A 25951-nucleotide genomic window follows, 5' to 3' on the forward strand; every position below is an offset into this window, starting at 1 on the left:
GTATTGCACTCTTATAAAGATTCCAGTCGGTTTTCTTAGGGTTCCTTCCAGAGGTGCTCTCTGTGAGAAGGCGTGTTATTGAGAATGTAATTATTCTATGATCAGACAGGGAAGGTTCATTGGATACTCTCCAACCCTCTACCAGCTGACCTAAGTTAGAAGTTCCAAACGTTATGTCTAGGACTTCTTGTCTAATTCTAGTTACGAAAGTGGGAGTGTTGCCCACATTATAAATATCTAGACATTTTTCCAATATAAAATCTAAAAGGTACTCACCCCTTCTGTTTATGTCGGTACTACCCCATGCTGTGTGATGCGCATTTGCGTCGCAACCCACAAGCAATGGTAGTTTGTTACTTTTGCAGTAATCGACCAGCCGTTGTACCTCCGTCGGTGGAATGTTGTCTTTGTCACCTGGGAAGTAAGCCGCCGCAACAACAATCGTTTGAGGTATACCATCACACTCAATTTGGGTCTGGATCGGTACCAGATCCCTCGTCATAAATTCTGAAAGACATATAAATTTTATATTATTTCTTATTTTTATGCAAGCTCTGGGCGAGTCGTGCCTCGTGTCCCATATCAAATCAGAGTTACTACTATTTAGACCTCTTACCTGACCTTTGTAGGTCCAAGGTTCTTGGATCAGTGCTAGTCCCAAATTCTCCTTTGCAAACTTTCTTACCAGAACGTCGGTTAATTTGGGCTAGCTTGGTGATCCCGCGTCCGTTCATTTTGGGTTTAACAGATGGGGACTATTGCCCCCTCATCTGCTAACAGATGGTTTTCTTCCTCCTCAGTAGGAAGCACGTCTGACCCGGCTTGACTCAAGGTGAGGTCCATGCCCTCTAACTCATCGTCGAGACGAACCTTTTCCATACCCATGACGTCCAGTGAATCTGCCTGGCTGCCGGATGGGAGGGATTGTTGGGTGTTTTGTAGGGGTGTTAGGGAGTTTGTGGGTTGGGTTTCATTGGGTTGATTGGAATCTATAGTAGGAAAACGGGTAGGACGTATGATGCTTTTGGGAATTGGGGCATCTGACATTTCTACCTCTTGGGTCCCTTCGGGTGCTACGTTTCCAGGCTTATGCAAGGTAGTAGGCACTGATGGTTTCTTTAGGCCTGATACACCAATTTTGCCGAATTTATAGTGAAGTTCATGTTGAGCCTTCACTATAGCCTCGGTCGACTTGGAATCAATGCTGATCACCATCAGTTGCCCCTTTCCTTCTGCCGTGCTTTTGAGCACCTTCCAGGCCTGGATTGCCAGTCCTTCATTTTGGGCTTGGATGAGAGCCAATGACTTCCTGTCCTCTTGCCCACTGCTTTTTGGAAGGAATACAGTGATGTGCTGCATTTTGGGGATATCGTCACCCAAGCATGCCATCAATTCGGTACCCTTCCAATTTTGCAATTCTGAGGCTTTTAGTTTTAGCCAATCTGCTGTAGGTTGCCCTACGCAGTCGACTAAAAGGAAGCCTGTTCTATAATGCAGTCCATTGAATTTAAGTTTGTGTGTCCATCCCAAGGACACCTCCTCAATTATGGCCTCTTCCAGTGTTGACAGTTCGTCAGCACTGAGAGATGCCTCGGGAAAATCCTTAGGTAGGACAGCAACCTTAATTCCAGTTGCCACACTTGCATAGCTTAAGCCCAGTGCTTCAGCACCTGCCTTGACGGTACTAAGTCCCGTTTCGACAGTTGCATTTGTCCTGGGCTTTTTAACTTCTTGTCTCTGAGGAGGAGTTATTTGGCTGCTCTTCCGTTTACCCTGGTCTTGGCTTTTGGGTGGTTCGCTTGAATTTGCTAGCTTTCTCTCCTCCATCTTTTTCTTGGCTTCTTCCCGAGACAAGCCTTGCCTCAGGAATCTGCTATACCATTTCTTGCTCGCTCCACTAAGCGAATCACGGTATAGTGAGTCGTTTTGACCACCTGAACCCGGATTCGGATTAGTGCGTGCTTTTATGGTTATTGTCGATGGAGTCGATTCTGCTTCTGATGGTTTGTTCCCATCTTTAGCATCTACTTCGGCCCTAGTACCATCTTCCACTACCTTAGGAGGGATACTCCCGCTGCTAGCTTCTGATGATACCGCACCTTGAGCTAACCGGTTCTTTTTATGCTGCTTTGGCTTTGCACCTTTTTTGCTGCACCCCGGTTTCGAGTCGTCGCCATGGAGATCTCTCTCCATCTGACTCGCTAAATCGCTGGCGGTGACATCCCGCTGGACAACGATTTTTTTTAAATTTTTGTTGTTGTTAGATTTTTTCGACATTTTATGTATTTTTGGTTAGTTCCCACGTTAAGCTAGAGAATAAAAAAAAAGTCCATCATATCAGAGCTCCGCATGATAAGATAAGGTCTTGATACTCTTTGATTCGACCCGGTTTCAAAGAGGCACCGTTAAAATACAGCCGGATACCCCTGGCTGCAAACTACTCCAATAGGCACGGTTACATCACCTTGGATTAGGGGTGGCAGTTCTTGGTCGTAACTCCTCAAAATTACTGCCGATTTAGGTTTCCCCAAACGCGGTAGATCAGATGAATCTTTGAAACTCAAGCCACCGCACCAACGTCAAGGTGACTGCCACGCGGTGGACATAAACGCAATTCACACACTTAGGCTTAATAAAAATGACAGCATATCTCTGTTATGAAATCGATGTCGAGAGGATTATTTGCTCTACGTATAGAAAAATTAAGTGAACGTAAAAAAATATAGATTTCTTAATTTTTGCTACTTTATTTGTGAGATAAGTTTTACTTTACGGAGATAATCATGCCTATTAGCGAATTCCCTCCCGGGGAGTTGACTGGATTCGCGGTGTATTTTGTAATTAGTGAATTCGACGAATGAACTGTATAATCGATCCCTGTGTCTACGTTCTGAAGGAAGAGTACTCGGACGACCAAGAGAGTTCAAGTCATGGTTGGGACCATCGACAAACTATACCAAGACTGGAAACCTTCGTACGTCTTACCCCCCAAAACCATAAACAAAAAATACCAAGACTGGAAACTCAGCGGTCAACTGACGTTTGCCTACAAGCTGCGAGGTATGGTGAATGTCGTGAACCTATCGTTGTGTTCGTGTCAAATGTGTGGTGAATGTCGTGAATCTATAAATGTGTGCGTGTTAACGTCATTTACCAACGTGGTGGCTTTCACATATATTCACAGACAGCACTGTACACAAAAGGGTTTCGGGGGGAAAGACGTACGAAGGTTTCCAGTCTTGGTATTTTTTGTTTATGCCCAAAACCCTTTTGTGTACATTGTTGTCTGTGAATATATGTGAGAGCCACCACGTTGGTAAATGACGTTGACACGCACACATTTATACATTCACGACATTCACCACACATCCAACACGAACACAACGATAGATTGACGACATTCACCACACCCCGCAGCTTGTAGGCAAACGTCATTCGACCGCTCAGTTTCCAATCTTGGTATTTTTTGTTTATGGTTGGAGCCATTGTAATTTTTAATTTTTTTAAATTTGTTTTTTATAACTGTAGTGAAATAAAAAAAAAATAAATATGGACACTTTTTTTTGTTTTCTTTGTTTTGTTTTGTTTTGTTTTTATTTAAAAAAAAAATTCGTAGCAAAAATGCCGCAAATGTAAGATGAAACAAATTGTATGGAGTGTGAATGATCTGCAAATTCAGTAATAGCAAATAAGTTGAACAGAATGTCGGTCGTGCAGGGTCTGTTACCGATATTCGTTATCGTTCATCTTTCTATCGTCGAATGCATTAATAGCAAAATATTCAAAAATGATTGAAACTCTCACTTTTTCCCATTCTTCGAATTCTATAATAGGGTGAATAAATAGATCATATCACTCGTATGACCATTAGGTAATGTTAGATAATAGAAATCTAGAGCATATAACTTAAATTTATGTATGTGCACTGTGCAGTTATGTAGAATTTATATTGCATTAATTATTATTTTTCTCCCTCCAGCTTTTCACTCTAATACGACTGTTTAGTTCAAAGATTCCATAATGATACCCGTGTTATAACTCAATTTGTTTTATTTTATTTCAGGAAATGCGTAGCCAGCATCGAACAAAATACTGAAAACGAGGCAGAAAAAATTATGCTATCACTCAAGGTAAGATTCTTCCTTATTATTTTTATTATTCGAATCCATAATATAATAATTAATAATATTTTAATGGAATGAACTAATAATATTCGTTGATTTTGTAATAAGGTTTATTTTTTGGGAGTAATAATTCTGCTTGTCAAAATTCTGTACGACAAATTACTGCAGAAAGCAGAAACACAATCACGCTTTGCCAGACGCGTCATCGCGTTACGTTGAAAAATCCTCAAAGCGCGCTTCTGTCACTTTGACTTCGAACAGCTGATTGAAACATAAAATCTGCTGTCAAATAAAAAAAACACAGACACTTACAAAATTATTGGGCCAAGTCTTTATCTTGATTTAAATGTGGAAAAATGAAGAAGGATATTAATGTGTTTAAAAAATGCATAGAAATTTGTTTATTCCTTAATCCTATAATTATAAAAACAAAACCAATCAAAATAAATTGTTTTTTAAACAGAACAAACAATAAAACTCAGTCTACAACATCATTAATTATTGTTGTTTTTAATACGTAAATTGTTTTTATTTAAAATATCTCGATGTCGTTTTTTGTGCAAATTCTATATAGAAAAACAAAAAAACACACCTAGTTTTGTAATAATTTATTTTTTTTATTCACATTTGGCCCAATAATTATGTGGGTGACTGTAACTATGTCTGATAAATGTCAGAAAGCGAGCAAAAGTTCAGCCTCGTTGAACTTTTGCTCGCTTTCTTACGTTTCCTTACGTTTGTCAAAAAAGCGTACGTAAAAAAAGCGTCATTGTGTGAGGTTACACAGATTTCCTATAGTTGAACTTTTCGCAGTTGTCAAAATCGACCGCAAAGCGTGATTGTGTTTCTGCTTTTATTCTTTATGGCATTATAACAGGCATTTTTTGGCAAATCTATCCGCAGTAGGATTCCACAAATATCAACATTGACCAAAAATTCAGATTATAGAATACAAAGATGTCGCATCCCATACAAATTACACGGTGTTACAAAAATGAGGTTTTAAAATATACGCGGGCGGAGACCTATCAGGTTTTGTAGAGCTAGTCGCACTGAATACGAAACGGTATTTGAAAATCCCCTAACACCCCCAAAATCTGGAGTTACGGGCAAAAAACGGTTTTTTGGACCTTCACCCATTGAAAAAATTCTAGCTTCGACAATTTTTTACCCATTTTTGATTTTTTTACAGTTTCTGATAGAAGATTAATATACCTTTTTAACAAGGTATAAAACACGTAACTCGGTTAAACCACTTAGAATTTATAAGATGTCAAAGTTCAAAAATTCAATTATTTTTGTCATTTGCCCAACTTCGGCATCAATTTAAAGTATATGTTTTCAAAACAACATGCTATTTAAAAAATATATTCTAAAACTATATCTATTTCCCAATTGATCGAGAAATTTTTTTTGAAAATCACTTCAAAATTGGCTTAGAAAAAAAAATTTTTCGATTTCAACCCAGATACAGAAATTCGAACTTTTAGGTATAGAACAAAAATGTTGTTTCGGCACGTAGTAGGATAAGTTGGGCGCCAGGATTTGATGAAAGGTTTTTGTAGAGGAGCTCAATACAAACATTTTTTTTCTTTAGGAGGGGGGTCTATCTCCCCCCGTTTAGGTGGGAGGGGCATTTTTCTAAAAAAAAATTATCAAAATAAAAAAAAATTATTTAAAAACAACGGCAACACTTACAGTAATAAATGATAACATTATCAAAAGGCAAAATTGTGCGTTTGATTTTAATTTTTAAATCAATATAATATTACTAATAGTTTTTGAAATAATCGATTTCAAAGTTAAAAATAGGGGAAAAAATTTTTTTAAAACTCATTTTATACTATTTTTGTCCAGACTGTGAATTTTAGTAAAAAAAATTACTTACACAGAAAACTGCCTCAATTGATTCCTTATCAAACCGTGAAAACTATATGTTTCTATGTCTTCTAGTTTTTGGGAAAATTGAAAAATTATTTTATCAGATTTTTCTTTTTTCAAAATATTTTTTGTTTGTATTTGTTTTTATTTTTCAATTTTCTCAAAAACTAGAAGACATAGAAACATATAGTTTTCACTGTTCGATTAGGAATTAATTAAGGTAGTTTTCTGTCTAAGTAATTTATTTAAAAATTTTTTTTCCCCTATTTTTAACTTTGAAATCGATTATTTCAAAAACTATTGGTTATATTATATATTTATTTAAAAATTAAAATCAAACGCACAATTTTGCCTTTCGATAATGGTATCATTTATAACTGTAAGTGTTGCCGTTGTTTTTTAATAATTTTTTTTTATTTTGATAATTTTTTTTTAGAAAAATGCCCCTCTCACCTAAACGGGGGGAGATAGACCCCCCTCCTAAAGAAAAAAAATGTTTGTATTGAGCTCTTCTACAAAAACCCTTCATCAAATCCTGGCGCCCAACTTATCCTACTACGTGCCGAAACAACATTTTTGTTCTATACCTAAAAGTTCGAGTTTCTGTATCTGGGTTGAAATCGAAAAATTTTTTTTTCTAAGCCAATTTTGAAGTGATTTTCATAAAAAAATATCTCGATCAATTGGGAAATAGATATAGTTTTAGAATATATTTTTTAAATAGCATGTTGTTTTGAAAACATATACTTTAAATTGATGCCGAAGTTGGGCAAATGACAAAAAAAATTGAATTTTTGAACTTTGACATCTTATAAATTCTAAGTGGTTTAACCGAGTTACATTTTTTATACATTGTTAAAAAGGTATATTTATCTTCTATCAGAAACTGTAAAAAAATCGGAAATGGGTAAAAAATTGTCGAAGCTAGAATTTTTTCAATGAGTGAAGGTCCAAAAAACCGTTTTTTTGCCCGTAACTCCAGATTTTGGGGGTGTTAGGGGATTTTCAAATACCGTTTCGTATTCAGTGCGACTAGCTCTACAAAACCTGATAGGTCTCCGCCCGCGTATATTTTGAGTGTTACACCGTGTTATTGGAACCCCAAATTTTTCGGGTGGTACGTTATATGGCGTACCACGACCACGACATGTTGCTAGTAGGAAAATGTTGCCAGAGCTAGGGAATTCCTTAAAAAATTGGAATCTCTTAAAAAAACTACTTTGACGTTTGACCATAAACAAAAAACATCAAGACTGGAAACTCGGCGGTCAACTGACGTTTGCCTACATGCTGCGAGGTGTGGTGAATGTCGTGAACCTATCGTTGTGTTCGTGTCCGATGTGTGGTGAATGTCGTGAATCTATAAATGTGTGCGTGTTAACGTCATTTACCAACGTGGTGGCTTTCACATATATTCACAGACAACAAAAGGGTTTTGGGGGGAAGACGTACGAAAGTTTCCGGTCTTGGTATTTTTTGTTTATGCGTTTGACCTTCTTCGGTTTATTTCTTTTTTTGTTTTTATGTGTTGTGTTATGAAGCGAATGCTCTCTGTGGCAGAGGTGATGGTATTTTTTTTTGTCTTTTTTCTGTTCTTCTGCTGAAGTATTTCCTATTTTAAGGATGTTATTTATTTCGTAGGTAGTTTTTTTGTCCTTGTCTTAATTTTTTTGTAATCTTTGTGTTGAAGACTTTTTTCAGAAGCCGAGGGTAGTTTTCTGTTTTGATTTTGGTTTTCAATTTTGTTTTCTCTTTTTGTATGATTGTGATGCACAGGCGCATCGCTTTCAGGTGTACACACATAATACGTAGGTATTTTTTTTCGTTTGCTGTGGCAATCGTCCTTGGAATTGCAAGTTGAATTTTTTTTTTCTTGAAATAGTTAAGCCAGAACTATAATTGGCGGATGGAGTCGGAAGCTACTGTCAATTGTTGTTGTTTTCAATACTAAAATTCTGTTGTAGAGTTCAATTTTACTAAGCCAAAGTCATATCTACAAATGATAATCTGTTATTAAAAATTGTTTTTAACTGAAGAGCAAGTTGAAATCTAGTCACGCATTTTATTTTATTAAAAAAAAAAGAACAACAATAATAGTTAAAAATTTCTTGCATCAGAACCTCCTTAGTGCACATTCAGTGATAAAATATCGAACACACCTCGGAATTTAAAGTGAGCTGTCAAAAAGCAATCCGTCGTACGACGTATTCTATGGGTCACCCCTTTCTGTCCCATCCTTCAACTTCAACGGATGGCTTGACGGAACGGACGCAACGGATTCTGTGGGTTGGGCCTTTATGGAAAACAACAACAATTGACAGTAGCATCCGACTTCATCCGCCAATTATAGTTCTGGCTTTATACATATTTTCTTGGTTTGTTGTGAGCTTTGTTATTATTACTTCGGAAGGGAAGAAAAGGTATTACAGGAGTTATTTAGTGTGGATCGTAAGGGTAGGAAAGGTTTTAAAAAGTATTTAGTGCGGATGGTATGGGTAGGAAAGGTATCAAAAGTTATTTAATGTATGTATGTAGGTACCAAAATGGAAATTTTTCTTTGATGTGCCCGTATTGTTGTAAAAGTACCTATTACAGTTATTATTGAAGTTAACAAACTGCATTTATGTATTTTATAATTTTATGTTTTGTTATTTTGTTGTCATTTTCACCTTGAAAAAATTAATTACTGTTTCTCTACTCATACCTTGTTCAGAAATAAATTATACCCTTAACTTAAGCTCAAATCATTTATCATTGACTCCGAATCTGGACTCAGCGATCCAAAAACTATTTGATGAACATATTCGCACATCCAGATCAGAGAAAAAAAATTTTTGTTTTCGTGACATTTTTTGAGGTTATCTCGAAAACCTGACGTGATGGGGCAAAATGGACTTCGGATTCGGTTTCAGCGACCCAAAAACTATATGAAAAATTTGGCCGCAACCCCAGGTCAGAACTTTTAAATTTTTTTGTGTGGCTGTGTAATCTATCTGTCTCATCAATCCTAGTGAGTGAAACATTTTAGTATATGTTCTGCTAATGAAGCTAAGTTGATACTACATTGAATCCAAAAAATTTTCTTTCATCTCCATACATGTTGCAAAAATCGAGTGCTTGTGAAACTTAGCTACAAATTCCAACTCTATATCAGCAGCATCAACCTGTGTATTTATCGACTGAACAGCAATCAGCGACATCAGGTACCTATATACGAGACAACTTGCTTTCAGTCTTACCTTCTGGGTGAGTCATTTTTAGTAGTGTTCTGCCAAGCAAACCCATTTTGGTACTTCACCTTATATTCTTTTTGTGTTTGTTCTTTATTTACATATTTTATTCACCACTACCGAGGTAAATATTTATACTCACCTTAACAACTTTATTCATATATACTGACATCTTACGGCCAGAACTACAACTACGAGAATATATTTACTCACCACATTAACATCGACATTATTCGGTTTGTGAATTAAATAACGCAAGCAAATACACAAACCTTTAACTACAATATAACCACAAACAATTATATACAGATATCGCATTCCATACAAAAAAATTGTCATCAAAATTTTTTCCAGCCGACGCGTTTCAGCCGACAAGAGCTTTTTAAATTGGAATCAAAAAGGAGAAGAGAATTTTTCAGCCGACAAAAAAGCTTTTTTTTTTATTTAAAAAGAGAACAATAAAAAGGATCTCTTACCATGACCATACTCACTCTCCCGCGAAAATAAAAAAAGGAGTGCAACCAAGTGGGTAGATAGACGTGATTTCAATTCGTCTTTGACTTTCCAAGCAATCAGCTGCTGTGAAATATTTCAAATAGGTATACATCGTCGGCGTAAAGCAAAATTGTTCTAAGTACATAGGATTCCTTAAGGACTAAGAACAATTTTGCTTTACGCCGACGATATGCATGGTATAAAAAGACAAGGTATGATCATTAGAGCCGCCATCTTACAAAATGGGGTAATAGTGTTTTGACGTCTGGCATTTGGCAAAGTCAAAAGCAACAACAATTTCCAAGACAAATTTGTTTACAACAACAATTTCAATGGGCTGGGCTGTCAAAACACTAAGTAGCCATCTTTTTTTTTTTCATTTGACAGTTCTCTATACTTTAGATTTTCTAATGATCATACCTTCTATTTTTATACCATGGACGATATGTACATAAACTGTATGTAATTGAAAATATTTTATACGAGAGTGTCGGCTGATTTTGAGATTTCATGGGCACTGGGCACCGATCAGATTGTTCAATTGTGTGTAGACATATAGACATACATGATATGAGGTGCAGAGTGTTGGTGAAATATGAACATGAGCATAGTGTGCGTATCTGCTTATACCTACATTAAGCCGATGTCGTTTGGCGACATGATGCCTGCGTGCATAAGGCGGCCCATAGACAAGATACTTGTGTGTTCGCTACGTTGTGCACACAAGTGTGGTGTCTGGTGTGTATGGGTCTCTGAAAATTTAGGTAGATGGATAGGTAGGTAAGCAGGTTCTTAGATAGAGTAGAGTGAATGAATTGGCGAATTCTATTCATGTTTTTGCATTCATCCAGGTGATGGAAGCAAGAAATAAAAAAAATAAAGCAGGGTTGTAAGAAATCTTTTTTAAAACAAATATTTACTGCAACTTGATAATGTTTTGCATTAAAAAAATACTATTGCACCATCTTTATTGACAAAAACAATATTTTGCCTTAAAAAAAAAACTGTACCTGTTGCAAATTAAAAAAATTATCCATAGAAAAAACAAATCAATGCAAAGTTAGGGGGTGTGGGCAATAAATAGTTCATTTTTAATATTCGTCGAACCTCGAACTTCTTACAATTTTAGTTGCAATAATAAATTTATTTTGATTGCAAATATTTTTCTGTTGTACCTACCTAATACAAATTTTTTTATTGATACATTTTTTTTCAGTTGTTATTTTTTTTTCAATTAAATTATTTTTCCAAAAAATATTCTTTTAAATTTCAAATTCATTTTTTTACTTGCGGTTTACAATTTACGGACAAGTTAAAAAATCGTAAAAAAATCGAACTCGAGATGGGCAATTCCATGGTAACTCACGTTACATTCACAAAAATTTCCAACACATAAATTTTGTTTTTCAATTTTAATGTAAATTGATACGAAATTACTATCCATGAATGGAGCATAACTATTACTTTCATAATTAACTAAAAAAATTGTCTTTATTTTTAACATTTGCTTGGGAAAAATAAAAGTTTGATGGTAAATCACGTTACAAAAATCGGACACGAATTTTAAGAGTCCGACAGTATGAAGTTTTTATGTGAAATTAAGAATCTTAATTTGTTTTCAATGAATTACAAGCTTTTAATTTGAGTGACAAAACCAAACATTTTTTCAATATTTCGAGGAAAAATTTTAAAACATTTAGGTAACTCACGTTACATTATTTTGGTAACTCATGTTACCTGCGATTTCTGATTCCAATAGTAAAGAAAAGATGCATTTTCACTCAAGTTTTTTTTAATCGAATAGTGTGTAACGAAGCTTGTTTAAATGTTAACTTATTTTAGCACTCACGAGGGGATATTGTCATCGTCACTATTAGACTCATCATATTTTCAGTTTGCTTGTTTTTCCGTCATTTTCATGTGAAATTCTTCTGTTGTTGGCAAGCTTATGCTATAAAAATGCATTAAGATTATTAAACTTCCTGAATTTTATGTCTATCCATAAGGGAATACAACAAAGAATCATTTCTTGCAACTTGCATAAAGAGTTGCCGTTTGTAAATAGTAATTTGCTAATAAAAAAAGTAAAAAAGACTGCATAATTTGTTCAAAATTCGTGTCCACTTTTTCATGGAATTACCCAGATAACAAAAAGCGAAAAATTGGGTCTCGCAATAATTTTGTCTGTCTGTCTCTATCTCAATCTGTAGCGATTTTCCTACTTGAAAATTGGTAACTAAGAGTTTTTTGTGATTCCGTAGAGGGAAAATCAATTTGTTTTAGGACCAAAATAAACCTTTTATAGAAAAGGTTGGGTTTCTCAAAAATTTTTGATTTTTTTTGTGAAAAATTTGTTTTATTCATACTTAACTATACATATAAATCACTCTTGTATGCATATACTATAAGAATATTGCGCGAAATAAATACTGTTGATTAATGTACTTCGAAGCTGATGCAGAATCAATAAATGTTGTATTAAATTATCATCTGAATTAAATTGATAAGTGAAGTAACTAAATCATTTTTTATGGTTTAGGTATCTAATAATAATTTTCATAATTTTATAGGTTTAAATTTCACTGTAATTGCTCACCAGTCACCACGTGACCGTTCTGTTATACCTACTAAATATTAAATGAAATGAAAGATTAGTTCAAAATCCTGAGTTTGGGGACCAGTTTCTCAAATACACTGCTTTCAAATTCCGTACTTGATTTTCAAATTTGTCAATTTGTTAGAAAATTGCTTCTGTCGCTTAAACAATGTCTTCAAATAACCCAGGCAATCTTTTCATATCATTTAGGATTTTTTTTTTAAACCAAGAAAACACAAATTAAAGTCTTAAGTAATTTAAATTTTAAAAGAAAAACGGAAGCAGTGCAATTTTTCATAGAGATAAGAATATTTTTAAATTACCGACGTTTGTAAGAAAAGATCATGAATATCGGATCTGTTTCCGCCCTTTACAACATTTTTGAGCTTCAGTTACTCCACTAAATAATTTTATTATTAAATTAGTAATTTCCTTAACTCTACACAAACGAAACAACAAAATTGGAATGTGTAATTCTCTTCGTTTATCTACAAGACATGAAAAATAACAGAACTAAAGAAAGGAGGAATTTATTTCCTTTTTTTTCAATTTAGTAGGTATTTAGTTATTTAAATATTTTGTTTCTGCAATATGGATCAAAGACAAACCAGACATTTGAATGTTCTCCGTTTCCGCTGTTCTTGATTTATATATAATCTAACTAGCACGATTTTTTTAAAAATATGTTTTAAAGATATCGATTTGTTTCCAAGTTAAAATACTGAAAAGCTAAACAAAATTAATATAGGTAGATACTCCTTAAATTTGTTAGCATATTTATACATATTAGGTATTTTTAATGCAGCTAGGTATCTATTTCAATTTAAAGATTTTTATGTTTTTGAAAATTCGTAAGTACATACAGTAGAGGAAATTCCCATAAAAACACATGGTTTTAAGGCATTTTTTGTTTGCTGAGTGCAAGTTAGCCATTCATTTTTATGAAATAAGAAAATGTACTCAAAGTTGTTAAAAAAAATATAAATTTATTCACTTTTAACTAAATTAAATAAAAGTTATTAACAAAAAACAAAAATTACTCAAAAAAAAGGAGGAAATTCCCATAAAAACACTTACATTTTTATTAAAAAATAACGGTTAATTGGTGATAAGAAAAGTGTTTTTAATAAAATCAATATTTTGTAGAGCATACCGATATCATTCGCCTTGGCATGGATTCCACAAGCCTTTCCAGTTCCGCGTTTGTAATTGCTGCCCATTGTTCAATGATTGCGTCTCGAAGCTCTTGAACGTTGTTAAATTGGCGCCCGTTGCCATAAACACGCCTGGATAGTATTCCCCAGAGATTCTCTATGGGATTTAAGTCGGGACTTCGAGACGGCCAGTCGAGAAATGTTATTTGTTTATCCTCAAACCAGTCTCTCATTCTTCGAGAGACGTGGATAGGAGCGTTATCCTGCTGGAATATGAAGTCAGTTCCGCATAACTCTTCAGCTATCTCAACCATAACTTCTTCTAACAACTCAGCATACATTTCTGAGTTCATCCTTCCAGGCACAAACGCCTGGCTTCACCTTTAGATGCAGCCCATAAGTCAGCGAGGCTTCATTTCGCTGGAAGTCACATAAGCTGGACCGAAGAGTGGAAAAAGGTTGTGTTTAGTGACGAAAAAAAGTTCAATTTGGATAGTCCGGATGGATTTCAGTCGTATTGGCATGACAAACGTCTTCAAGCTGAAGTGAGAATGAGTCGCAACTTCGGTGGTGGTAGCGTAATGGTTTGGGCAGCTTTTTCTGCAAATGGAAAGACTGAAATTGCGTTTGTGCCTGGAAGGATGAACTCAGAAATGTATGCTGAGTTGTTAGAAGAAGTTATGGTTGAGAGAGCTGAAGAGTTATGCGGAACTGACTTCATATTCCAGCAGGATAACGCTCCTATCCACGTCTCTCGAAGAATGAGAGACTGGTTTGAGGATAAACAAATAACATTTCTCGACTGGCCGTCTCGAAGTCCCGACTTAAATCCCATAGAGAATCTCTGGGGAATACTATCCAGGCGTGTTTATGGCAACGGGCGCCAATTTAACAACGTTCAAGAGCTTCGAGACGCAATCATTGAACATGGGCAGCAATTACAACCGCGGAACTGGAAAGGCTTGTGGAATCCATGCCAAGGCAAATGATATCGGTTGTAAGAGCAAGTGGTGGCTCTACAAAATATTGATTTTATCAAAAACACTTTTCTTATCACCAATTAACCGTTATTTTTTAATAAAAATGTAAGTGTTTTTATGGGAATTTCCTCCTTTTTTTTGAGTAATTTTTGTTTTTTGTTAATAACTTTTATTTAATTTAGTTAAAAGTGAATAAATTTATATTTTTTTTAACAACTTTGAGTACATTTTCTTATTTCATAAAAATGAATGGCTAACTTGCACTCAGCAAACAAAAAATGCCTTAAAACCATGTGTTTTTATGGGAATTTGATAGAAATATCTCGATTATATTTCGTGGAATTACCTATTATACCAGAGATAAAGAAATCACAAACGTCTGATCTTCTTGATAGATTGTAAGAGAAGGAAGTATTTTATTGTATACAAAGTTCATGTTTATATAAATGTCATAATTAGACAAAAGTAGTAGAATAGTAGGAAGGTATGTTCAATTCACTTTCTAATACTCTCCCTGAATTGAAATATCACAAATTTATTTATAATTCAATTCCAAATTCAAATTCAATTAAATATCAAATTAAAAAAAAAATAATTCAAGTTCTATTATTAATATTAAATTATTTTAGTTTACATTATAAGTTTCAAAGTATTTAATTGCATTAAAAAAAATTGGCAGAAGGCCAAGTATTTATAATTAATTAAAACCAAAAACACTTAAAAAAATCTCCAATTTGCGACTTGTGGTGGGTTTGGTTAAAATGTCAGCTGGCATTTCGTTTGTTGGCAAATGAGTAAGTTTAATCAAACCCTTCTTAACGTTCTGGTGGATGAATTTTTCTTTTACGTCAATGTGTTTAGTTCGCGCAGAATATGTATTGTTGGTAGCTAAGCTGACTGCACTAACATTGCCACAAAACAGCTCTATTGACTCGGGTGAGTTTATGAAGAGTTCTCGTTCAAGCATTTTTAACCAAATGCATTCTTGTATTGCTGCTGTCATCGACATAAATTCTGCCTCTATCGTTGAGATAGCGATGGTTTTCTGTTGTTTAGTGCACCATGAAATTGCACCACCCTGCATCGTGAACACATATCCAGTAGTTGACCGTCGCTCATCTTCGTCACTAGCCCAATCCGCATCGCAATAACCTTGCAGTTGTGTTTGCGAATTGTTGTATGTTATCTTCCTGTCAATTGTACCTTGTAGGTAACGTAAAACACGCTTGGCGGCAGCCCAATGTGATTTACCTGGGTTGACATTATAGCGACTCAAGACGTTCACAGGAAAACAAATATCTGGTCTTGAAACCTGAACACAAAATTGTAATGCACCAACAAGTTGTCGATACGGTACATCTTTCATTTGACTTCTCTCATCTTCGTTCTTCGGACACATTTTGGAAGATATTTTCTGATTAGTATCCATAGGTGCAACAGTAGGATTACAGTCGCTCATGTTGAAACGAGATAAAATATCTTTTATGTAATGGCTTTGATCAAGAGAAATCGTACCTGTTTTCCTATTTCTTGTTATGCGAACTCCCAAAACGGATGAAATCTCCCCCATGTCTTTCATTTTAAACCTTTCAAAGAGCATATCAGTCAGCCTTTGTTCAAGTCTATCATCATTGCTGAATATGAGGATGTCATCTACGTAAATAGCTACAATGAACAAACGAAAACTTTCAACGGAGTAATAGACGCATTGGTCTGTGGTAGAACGCTTTAGCCCAAAATCCAACAAATCTTGGTTCAAGGTAGAGTTCCAAACACGGCTCGATTGTTTAAGTCCATAAATTGATTTAACCAGCTTACAGTAACGATTTGTTCCATCGGAAAAACCTTGAGGCTGCGACATAAATATTTCTTCTTCCAGCTTGCCATGGAGAAATGCTGTTACAACATCCAATTGACGAATATTCAAGTCAAATTTAGCTGCAATCGCCAACAAATAACGAATTGTTGTAAATCGCACTACTGGTGAAAACGTTTCGTGATAGTCCACACCCTCGATCTGAGTAAAGCCCTTGGCGACTAATCTCGCTTTGTAGCGTATGACTTTTCCCTCGGTATCTCTCTTTGATTTAAAAACCCACTTACACTTGATGGGCGATTTTCCTGGGGGTAAATCCATCATCTTCCAAGTTTCGTTTTGTTGAAGCGATTCAAATTCATCTTTCATCGCACACTTCCACAAACCAGCGTTCTCACTCGAAACAGCTTCTTTAAATGTTTGGGGATCGCTTACAAAGAAAGAATAAGCCAAGTTTGCGTAGTTTGGTTTTGGCTTCCCTTGGTTTCGAGATGATTTCTGGCGTAATTCGATGTTTTCCATGATATCACTTTCATCTGGATCACTTGGTTGCCACATGCTGCCATCGCTTTCATCAAGGAGTGGAGTAAGATTGTCATCAACTGTTTGCGGATTTGACGTATCAGCATCTTCAGAAACACTCTGATTTGAAGGTGAACTGGTTATCTGCGGATCACTAATTGGTTGTAGACCACCAAGAGAACTGCCCTCCTCTGATTCGCATATATCTTCTTTTTCATCTTCGGAATAATCCAACACAAAACCATTAGTATTATTATGTTCAAAATCAATTACCTGACTATTGCGACTCAATTCCAGGAATGTTACGTCCCTGCTTATAATAACAGAATTCGTTTTACTGTTGTAGAGTCTGTATGCTTTCGCATCTGAAGCATAACCGATGAAAGTGCACTCTATAGACCTCTCATCCAACTTTTCCCGCTTTACAGCTGGAACGTGCGCAAATGCTCGACAACCAAACACTTTAAGCATTGATAAATTTGGTTTTTGATTGGACCAAATTTCTTCTGGTGACTTCTCCCCAGTTCCTTTGCATGGAATGCGATTGATAATATATGCTGCCGTCATTGCAGCTTCTGCCCAGAAGGCCTTCGAAAGCCCAGCATCGATTAACATACAGCGTACTTTGTCCATTATGGTCCTATTCATACGCTCCGATAGTCCATTTTGTTGTGGACTATAAACAGCTGATTTCTGATGCAAAATTCCATTTTTCTCAAAAAAATCTTGGAACTTCTTGTTGCAGTACTCGGTGCCATTATCACTTCGGAGGCACTTCAATTTGTGACCTGATTGTTTTTCAGCCATGGCTTTAAATTTCACAAAACAATCAAACACCTCGCTCTTATGTTTGATTACATATATGAAGACTTTTCGTGAAAAGTCATCAATAAATGATACAAAATGGCGAAAACCACTCATAGATTCCACAGACGAAGCTTGACAAACGTCACTATGAACCAGTTCTAGTAGTTTGGTGGCCCGATTTCCTTCATCGGTAAAGGGAGAGCGACTTTGCTTTCCTTTAATACATGTGTCACATACACTGTTTCTCGGAATCGAAACATTTTTTAATTCGCTCTTTAAAAAGTTCATGTAATCAAAGCTAGCATGTCCAAACCGACGATGCCAAAGAATCATATTTTCTTTCGGTTTTGTTGTGATGTTTGGTTCTTCTTGAACCCCGGCAGCAAACGATTTCACATTATGTGCAACATCTAGTTTAAACAAATCATTTACTAAACTTGCAGTAGCAATTATGTTATATTTTACACCCATCTTTCGTAAACAAAATTGATTTGTTGCTTTTTACCATTTGGCTCACTGATAACAGGTTTGCGCAAATATTTGGTACATAGTGGACGTCACTGATTGTTACTTCGTTTTGTTTGTCACCATTTGTTAATAATTGTTGTTTTACACTGCCAACACAATCAATTGGAATTTTATCGTTGTTTGCCACAACTACTTCTTTTTGTACAGGTTCACGAATGTTTTCAATAAATGACTTGTGGTTTGTCATATGCACAGTACAGCCACTATCAATATACCAATCTGATGGTAATTCGCTGGATTGAACTAATAAAGATGAAAAAAGCATAGTTTCACTTCTGTCTGATTTGTATTGTGGCTTTTTTTTTGTTCTTTGCTTTAGGACAATTTTTGACAAAATGTTGCTTGGAACCGCATCCAAAGCAATGCCTTATGCTTTTGCTTTGAAATTTTTTATTTTTTACGACTAAAGCCGCCTCGTTTGAATTACATTTTTCGCTTTCAAACACTAACCCTTGCAACAACAAGTTTTTGACGTAGTCAAATGTAATTTTATTGGAAGAGTTTTCTACCGCAAGAATCATCGGCTTGTACTCAGCAGGCAAACCAACCAACATCAAGGAACCGGCTACTTCATCGTCTATATTAAAGCCTGCCGTTTTCACCTTAGACCATAGTGAACTTATTTGGTTGACGTAGTCCTCCATAGAGGCACATTCTTTTTGCTTGATTGATACCAATTGTTGCAACAAGGCCACTTTTCGACCAGTGCCGGTATCATCAAAAGCCGCCGCTATACTCTCCCACGCTTCCTTACATGTTCTTGCTCCTTCTATATGATTGTAGTTACACGGGTCCAGCAATAAAGTCAACTCACCTATTGCTCTCATATCAGATCTTTTTTGGATTGCAGTTGCGGTGTCGGGTAATAACTCTGTGCAATATTCCCACAAACCCTTGATTATCATGTGGGCTCTTGCACCGACCTTCCATTCCGTGTAATTTTCTCTGCCTTTCAGACGAGTGAATGGTAGTTGCGAAGACATTGCTTCAGAAAAACTTGTCGCAGAATCTTCGGAAAAATTGTCAACTGTTTCCTTGGTTGGTTCCAAGGTATCTTCAGAGGATTCGCTTACTTCAATTTTTGCAATTTTTGCCGGCATGAGACAAGTGCACTTCAGAGGAAATCACCATCAAGTTTCGTACTATTATAAATTGACAATTAATGAAAATTACAAAGAAATATTAATCGCAACAGGTAACTAAATCAATTTAATCTTATTTCTGATAAATATAGGTTGCGGCTGGGCCCATAACCTGATAGAAATATCTCGATTATATTTCGTGGAATTACCTATTATACCAGAGATAAAGAAATCACAAACGTCTGATCTTCTTGATAGATTGTAAGAGAAGGAAGTATTTTATTGTATACAAAGTTCATGTTTATATAAATGTCATAATTAGACAAAAGTAGTAGAATAGTAGGAAGGTATGTTCAATTCACTTTCTAATAGAATTTCCTCTACTGTACCTACCTAATTATTTTCAAATATTTTTTGTCTCTACATGATTCTGGCTACGGACCCCGAAAAATCTCTGTGTTGTTATTTTGTACCTAGAATTTATAATTTCTTTTGTAAAATAAATTTTTATGTTCTGTTTTGTGAATTAAAATCGTAGGTAGTTGATCAAAACCTAAAGTTGATAAAAACAAGTTTAAGTTCATAAACCTGCCTATTATAATGTACCTACAACAATGAGATACGTACTATCAGCTACATACATAGCCGTAGCTAGGATTTCATTTTTGGAGGGGTTTTTCGTACTAATTTTAAAGTTATGCTTATTTTAACTGTTTGTTAACATTTTCAAAAATTTTTTTTATCGAAGCTAATGCATTTGGGTTCACTAAGCCTAGAAATCACACTGATTACTTTCTAGGAACTCTATTTTTTTTAAATATTTTAATTTTTCACATTTTTGGGGTAATTTCATACTACCTATTTTTTTAGATTTTATTATTACAAGCGTTCTTAAAGTTTTGTTGGAAAATTTTTTTTCTAATGTAATGTATTTCGATTCAGTTAGTTAAATAAAAATACAAAACAAAATTTTTAAATAAAAAAAATGTACCTAACAAAAAAAATTGTATAAATTTCTATGCCTTTTCATGTATGAATAATTTAAAAACTAGAGCTGCTAGAAAAAAAATAATGTTGTTCTAGAAATCAGCACCCTAAATTTAGTAAGAATTGATAAACAACGGTCTGGAAAATTTTTGTGTGTTGGGGAGTGTCATCAATGGTTTTAACAGCCAGCAGATAAATCATAAATTTACTTTGATGAGATTTATGTAAATTATAAATTATTTATTATTAAATGTCAATGTAAAAAAAATAATATATCAAGTCTGAATTTGAAAAATCGAGTTGTAACCTCTACTTCCTAAGTTCAGCAAAATATTTCAAAAATGCTTTTACTTTTACGCTAATTAAGATTTAAATAGATAGGTATAGAAAGTGACTACGGTTTAAATGAGTTTATTTGAGTAAGTATACCTGTGTTCTACCTACGTTAAGTAACGTTTGTACATAGTTACTATTTGATCGACATAGGTATGTACGATGTACCTACCTACTAACTTAACTTGATCAAAATTAAAAACAAAGTGTAGCAAATATGTTACTATATGTACAACCTACTTGTTTCACCTACCTACTTAGATACTCATGACTTGATACCCCAGTTCAAGACAAAACAAAAATAAACACAAACCAAATCAATGCGCAAACAAATAAAACTGTGCATGCATTCTTTTTTCCTTGATTTACAAAAAATATCCCAAAACCAGATCTCATGTGTTTATTCCTAACCCTAACCTATCCTATGAAAAAATATTAAAGAACAAAATTTCATTCATTGATCAGGTACCTCTACCTACTTTCTAAAAATGCATTCACAATCCTTTTGCATACCTACACACAATTACTCAATCGCGCCATCCAAGGAAACAAAAACAAAACTAAATTGCAAAAAAAAAAAACCAACCCAAATTATGTAGATACAAGTACATATTCCTTATTCTTTCTTTCTCTTCTAGTAGATATTTTGTGAGTAGGTACTGAACTACTGAGTAAGTTTTTTGTGTTGTTTTTTTAATGAACCGTTCTCGTTGAGCCAGACTGACCAGCGTCAACCGTATATTCTTTTGATAGAAAGAAACAAAAAACGTGCGCCAGGACGACTCGATACTCGAGCCACAAAGTCTATTTCTATGGACAGAAAAAAAAAAAAAATATGTGCACAACGGTCTTGAGTTGTAATCGTATCTGAGTACTATTTTCTTTTGTGCTCTTATCCTTCAAATACGACGATTTTCTGTTTGCCTTTCCATTTTTTTAATTGACAAACAATATTGCAATACCACAGATCACTTCATGCTCATATTTGTATTCCTCATCCCAACCTACCTTATGAAAAAAATATTAGAGAAAAAAATGCATTTATTGTTCAGGTTGTTTTTTTAAATACGTCCACAATCCATGTGCACACACACAGCTCTATTTTTCTTCCAAAAATCCCACCTTAAAAAAGAAACAGTTAAAACGGGATTTTGCAATGCAAAAACACAACAAGAATACAAGAAAAAAAATCAAAGATACAGAAAAATAACGATTCCAACTCAAGACCGTTATGCCCATGATTTTTTTTCTTTTCTATCCATACAAAAAGATCTTCTCGCTCTGTCTGAGCGAGAGCCGTGAAAACACATGATGACATGATACTCAATCTCAAAGACCACGTAAAAGAGAATCCGAGAATAAAGAATCAAAATTCCAAAGAGAAAAAAAGCATTTTAAATTTTCTCAAATTTTTCATTTGAGCTTTTTTAAAAGCTCTTCAAAGTGGTGATTTTCAGTTTCATATGTCACTTTTCTCTATGAAGATGAGACATCTGTATATAATTATTTGTGATATAACCATACTGTACAGTAGCAAACATTGTTTTTCAATTTGGCCAAAAATCAACATCCCAAAATATTTTTAAATTGGTCAAAACACAAAAAAAAAAGCCACTAAGATTTATAATTTATTTTGAATCGTTTACAACATGGCAAATTGTTCTTTATGTAACGAAATGGCTGATTATGGAATTGATTCTATTATATGCAATGGAATATGTCAGAAAATTTTTCACGTGAAATGCATTGATGCTCCACACAGCTCTATAAAATTATTTGCCAAAAATAGATCTTTCTATTATTTCTGTGACGAGTGCGATCCTTTCGCATACACTAATATTGCTCGAAATGTCATTGAAAACACCAACCGTTCAGAAAACATGCACAAACAATTACTGTACCTTTCAGACAAAATTGAAAACCTAGCATCACAACCTCCACATCAAGGCCGACTTACAAGAAGTAAGTTAAAAAATTCTAATGCAAACTCTGAGAAAAGTTCTTCCTCATCTACAAAACGGGAAAGTGACGAAGTGGACAAGAACGCAGATATTGGTCAACTGAATCCTTTCACAAAGAAACAAAGTTTATCTGAATTTGAATCATATGTTCCAACTAATCCCGTCTCCATAACAACACTAGAATCAAGAACAATTTCTTTCACTGAAACTATTGTAAACTATGTAATTGTTTTAACAGAGACGTGGCTATTCCCACACCAACTGCGTCGCACAACAACGCGATTTTTTACGTTAAGGAAAAAAGACGTTTTTGTTAGTTTTTCCCTGAACCTCTTAGGAAAAACGCTTTGTCATGCGACAGTTTGTGTGCGAAAAAATATGAGGGCCTTGCATGCAAAAGTGTAAACTCTGTCTAAAAGCGAAAACTTGTTAAAATGATAAAGAAACTGTCAAACTGATACACATTGTTGACACATTTACCAATTTTCCAAGTATAACGCGGTTTAACATCTTCCTCTCCAGTTATTCTTGTTTCTTATTTCTTATGTTCTTTCAAGAAAGAAAAGGACGCTTAACTACAGCGGCCACTTTTTGCAAAAAGTCAAAAAGTGAAAATTTTCAAACTCATTTTGTGACAGTTTTTCCGACTGCAAAATTAAAAATAATGATGAAGAAAGCTTATTTTTTGGTTTAAAAAACAATTTTTGTAGTTTTTTCCACAAACGAATAGCGCTAAAAAGAAAGGAAAAAAATTTACTTTTGTAAATTTCCCATTTTTCACCTTTATGTCATTGTAGTTAAGGCTTTATTCATAGTACAGGTAAAATAGTACATAAAATCAAAAAATAAAAAAAAAAATGTTACACTCATGAAACTTGGCAAAAAGGTCAAAAAAGGTCAAAAATATACTGAAAAAAATTGTTTGTCGAATATCATCATATGACACATGATTTCAAGGTGTTTTTTGTTGCTGATTCTAATGACATAAAATTAAAGTCAATACGATTGGTCTAAGAGAAAATATAGCCGATTGAAAACAAGGGTGCTTGTTTTTTGACTTCAACAAGTAAAATATAACCTAAACCCATGTGAAAAACATGCTACACTGATAAAATTCGGGAAGCAGGGAAAAAGGACTCATAAAGTTCTTAAAATTATTTTTGGTGAAAGGGTGTTTTTTTGATGGATTAAGTTGTGTGTGAGGAAGGTATCATAACAGCTGACTTAAATTTTATTAATTTTCAAAACTTGGTGTAAATGTATTGGTTGGTATAAGAATTAAGAATCTAAAATGTGTACAAAATTATCTTGAGTGAAAAGGTGTTTTTTTTAAGAAATGATGATATTCGGAATAAGTACCACAAAAACTAGGAGAAAAATGTTACACCAATGAAATTTGGTAAAAATGTTTCATTTATAACAGAAACCAAGAACCCAAAGAGTCTATACAAATATTTTAGGCTAAAGGGTGTTTTTTTGGGAAATAGGGAAAAATCCTTACGAAATTCATTAAATATGTTCTCTTTCCAATGGAAATTACGAATAATGTAAGTCTATAATTTTTTTTTTATGTGAAAGGGTGTTTTTTTAGAAGTAAAGAAAATATGGGTATATTGGAAAAAGTGTGTAATACTAGATTAATATTGGTGGTACCCTATTGAAATTTAGGAATTATGTTACTTTTAAGATAAGAAACAAGAATCTAAAGTGTCTATAAAAATATCATGGTTGCCAGGGTGTTTTTTGAGTGAAAACAAAAATGATGGGTCAACCTAATGAAATTTGGTGAAAACATTGAATTTGGAATAGAAAGCAAGAATAAAAGGTTTTCATAAAAAAAAATTTTGGTGAAAGGGTGTTTTTTTTCAAAGAGACAGTAAAATCTGCAATTTGTCCCAAAACAAATGAAAGTTAACCATTAACCATAGTTAAAGTGCGATCATAAAAGATCGCACCACTGTGAAACCACCTAAATGTTTTTAGATTTTCGCTGAATCCTTTCATATTTCATTTGACATTTCATTTCAGTCGATTGGAAATTTTCGAACAGATATTCCAGTTGTTTTTGTTTTGTTTTTTTTTACTAAAATATCAAATTTTAATTTAATTAATATACCTATTTCGGTTAAAAAAAAACTTCAAAAGTTATACATTCTGCACATCTAGAGAACATTTCCTATCGTTCGGTATATAGTTTATGCCCCTTCGGTTTTTGTGGGCCGCTTATTTTGTACCACAAAATTCGTGTTCGCTGTTTTATTATATGATGATGATGATTGAATCATGCAGAAGACTGCCTCGATTGATTCCTTTTTGAACAGTGAAAACTATATGTTTCTATATAATTATAAATTAAAAAAAAAGGTTACTGTGGTGTATGCGTACTTTTTTTTGTGTGGTGATTAAAAACTAATTCTTCTTTAATTTTTAAACTAAGAGTAGGATAGCGAAAATCAAAGTTGGGCTTTCCCGGGTAAACAAACCAGGGTTTTAAACTAATGATTTTTTCGTAGGAAAAAAAAACACAATTTTTTCGGTTTCTAATAGGAAAAAAATTTGTTGCTGTATCTTTTGAAAAATAGTGGATTAGACAAAAAATGGTTGGCTGCCCTGGGTTAACGTTGTGCAAACGAACTGTTGGAGCTCAAATCATCATAAATTACTTTATTTTTGAATTAAATTATGAATAATTAACTTACTCTTAAATTGAATAAATTCTACTACTTTTAATACATTTATTTTTGAATTTGGCGCTTCATTTATACGATTCGCCATAGTAAGTTATTGTTGAATTCGCCTTAAAAAGGTTACTTAAAAATAACGTAATTTCTCTCTCTAAAAAACTGCAATAAAATGTATGTATAAATAGAAGCTTTAAACTTTAATAAAATTTTTTTTCTTGCTTAAAAACCCTTAGGGGAAAAATCGCTACTTTTTATTTCGTCTCGCCACAAGTTTTCTCGTTTTTCGCTTTTTAGTTATATAAGCTCTTGTATCGTAAATTGAACTTTATAGGATAAAGAAAAAGATACAACATAACATAGTAATATTGAAAGACTAAAATTTTGTTTATATTCGCTTAATTTATCTCAACCAGGATCTTCCTATCTTTTTCATAGAAAAGACAAAATAGAGTTCCCAGGTTGACGGTCAAAGTTGTTTGATCGTACATTTTGGCGCCCAACGTGTTTAAAGTGGTAATCCACATAAATTCCTATAAAAAATTTAAAAAGAAATAAATTCTGTGTGAAAACATATACATATCTTGCACTAAAAGTGACTATAAAAACTATGAACTTAATCAAAAAACTATAAATTAATGCATTAAAAATTTCATCGGTTACGTCGCGCTATCGGTTTCGTGTCGCGAGTGCATGGTGTTGGTGCTAAAATCCAGGAGAAAGGAGAACAAAATCCATGGAGAAAACTCTCATCAATCATCCCAGAAGAAGACG

General features: G+C 34.2%; 2 protein-coding genes across 6 annotated transcripts in view; one reads left to right on the forward strand and one right to left on the reverse strand.

The window, feature by feature from the left end:
* LOC129905198 (nitric oxide synthase) overlaps positions 1-25951 on the forward strand; it is an 822682-nt gene that overhangs the window by 787959 nt on the left and 8772 nt on the right. For all 5 annotated transcript variants that reach the window (XM_055980616.1, XM_055980618.1, XM_055980617.1 and 2 more), the window contains one exon: positions 4064-4130. In XM_055980616.1, the coding sequence (XP_055836591.1) occupies positions 4064-4130 (67 nt within the window). The remainder of the gene's footprint in view (positions 1-4063; positions 4131-25951) is intronic.
* Positions 740-4147, reverse strand: LOC129905205 (uncharacterized). Its single transcript, XM_055980633.1, has one exon. The coding sequence runs from the start codon at positions 2275-2277 to the stop codon at positions 742-744; it is 1536 nt and encodes a 511-aa protein (XP_055836608.1). The 5' UTR covers positions 2278-4147; the 3' UTR covers positions 740-741.

The sequence above is a fragment of the Episyrphus balteatus genome, chromosome 1 (genome assembly GCF_945859705.1).
Source record: "Episyrphus balteatus chromosome 1, idEpiBalt1.1, whole genome shotgun sequence".
In the NCBI taxonomy this organism is placed as follows: Eukaryota; Metazoa; Arthropoda; class Insecta; order Diptera; family Syrphidae; genus Episyrphus; species Episyrphus balteatus.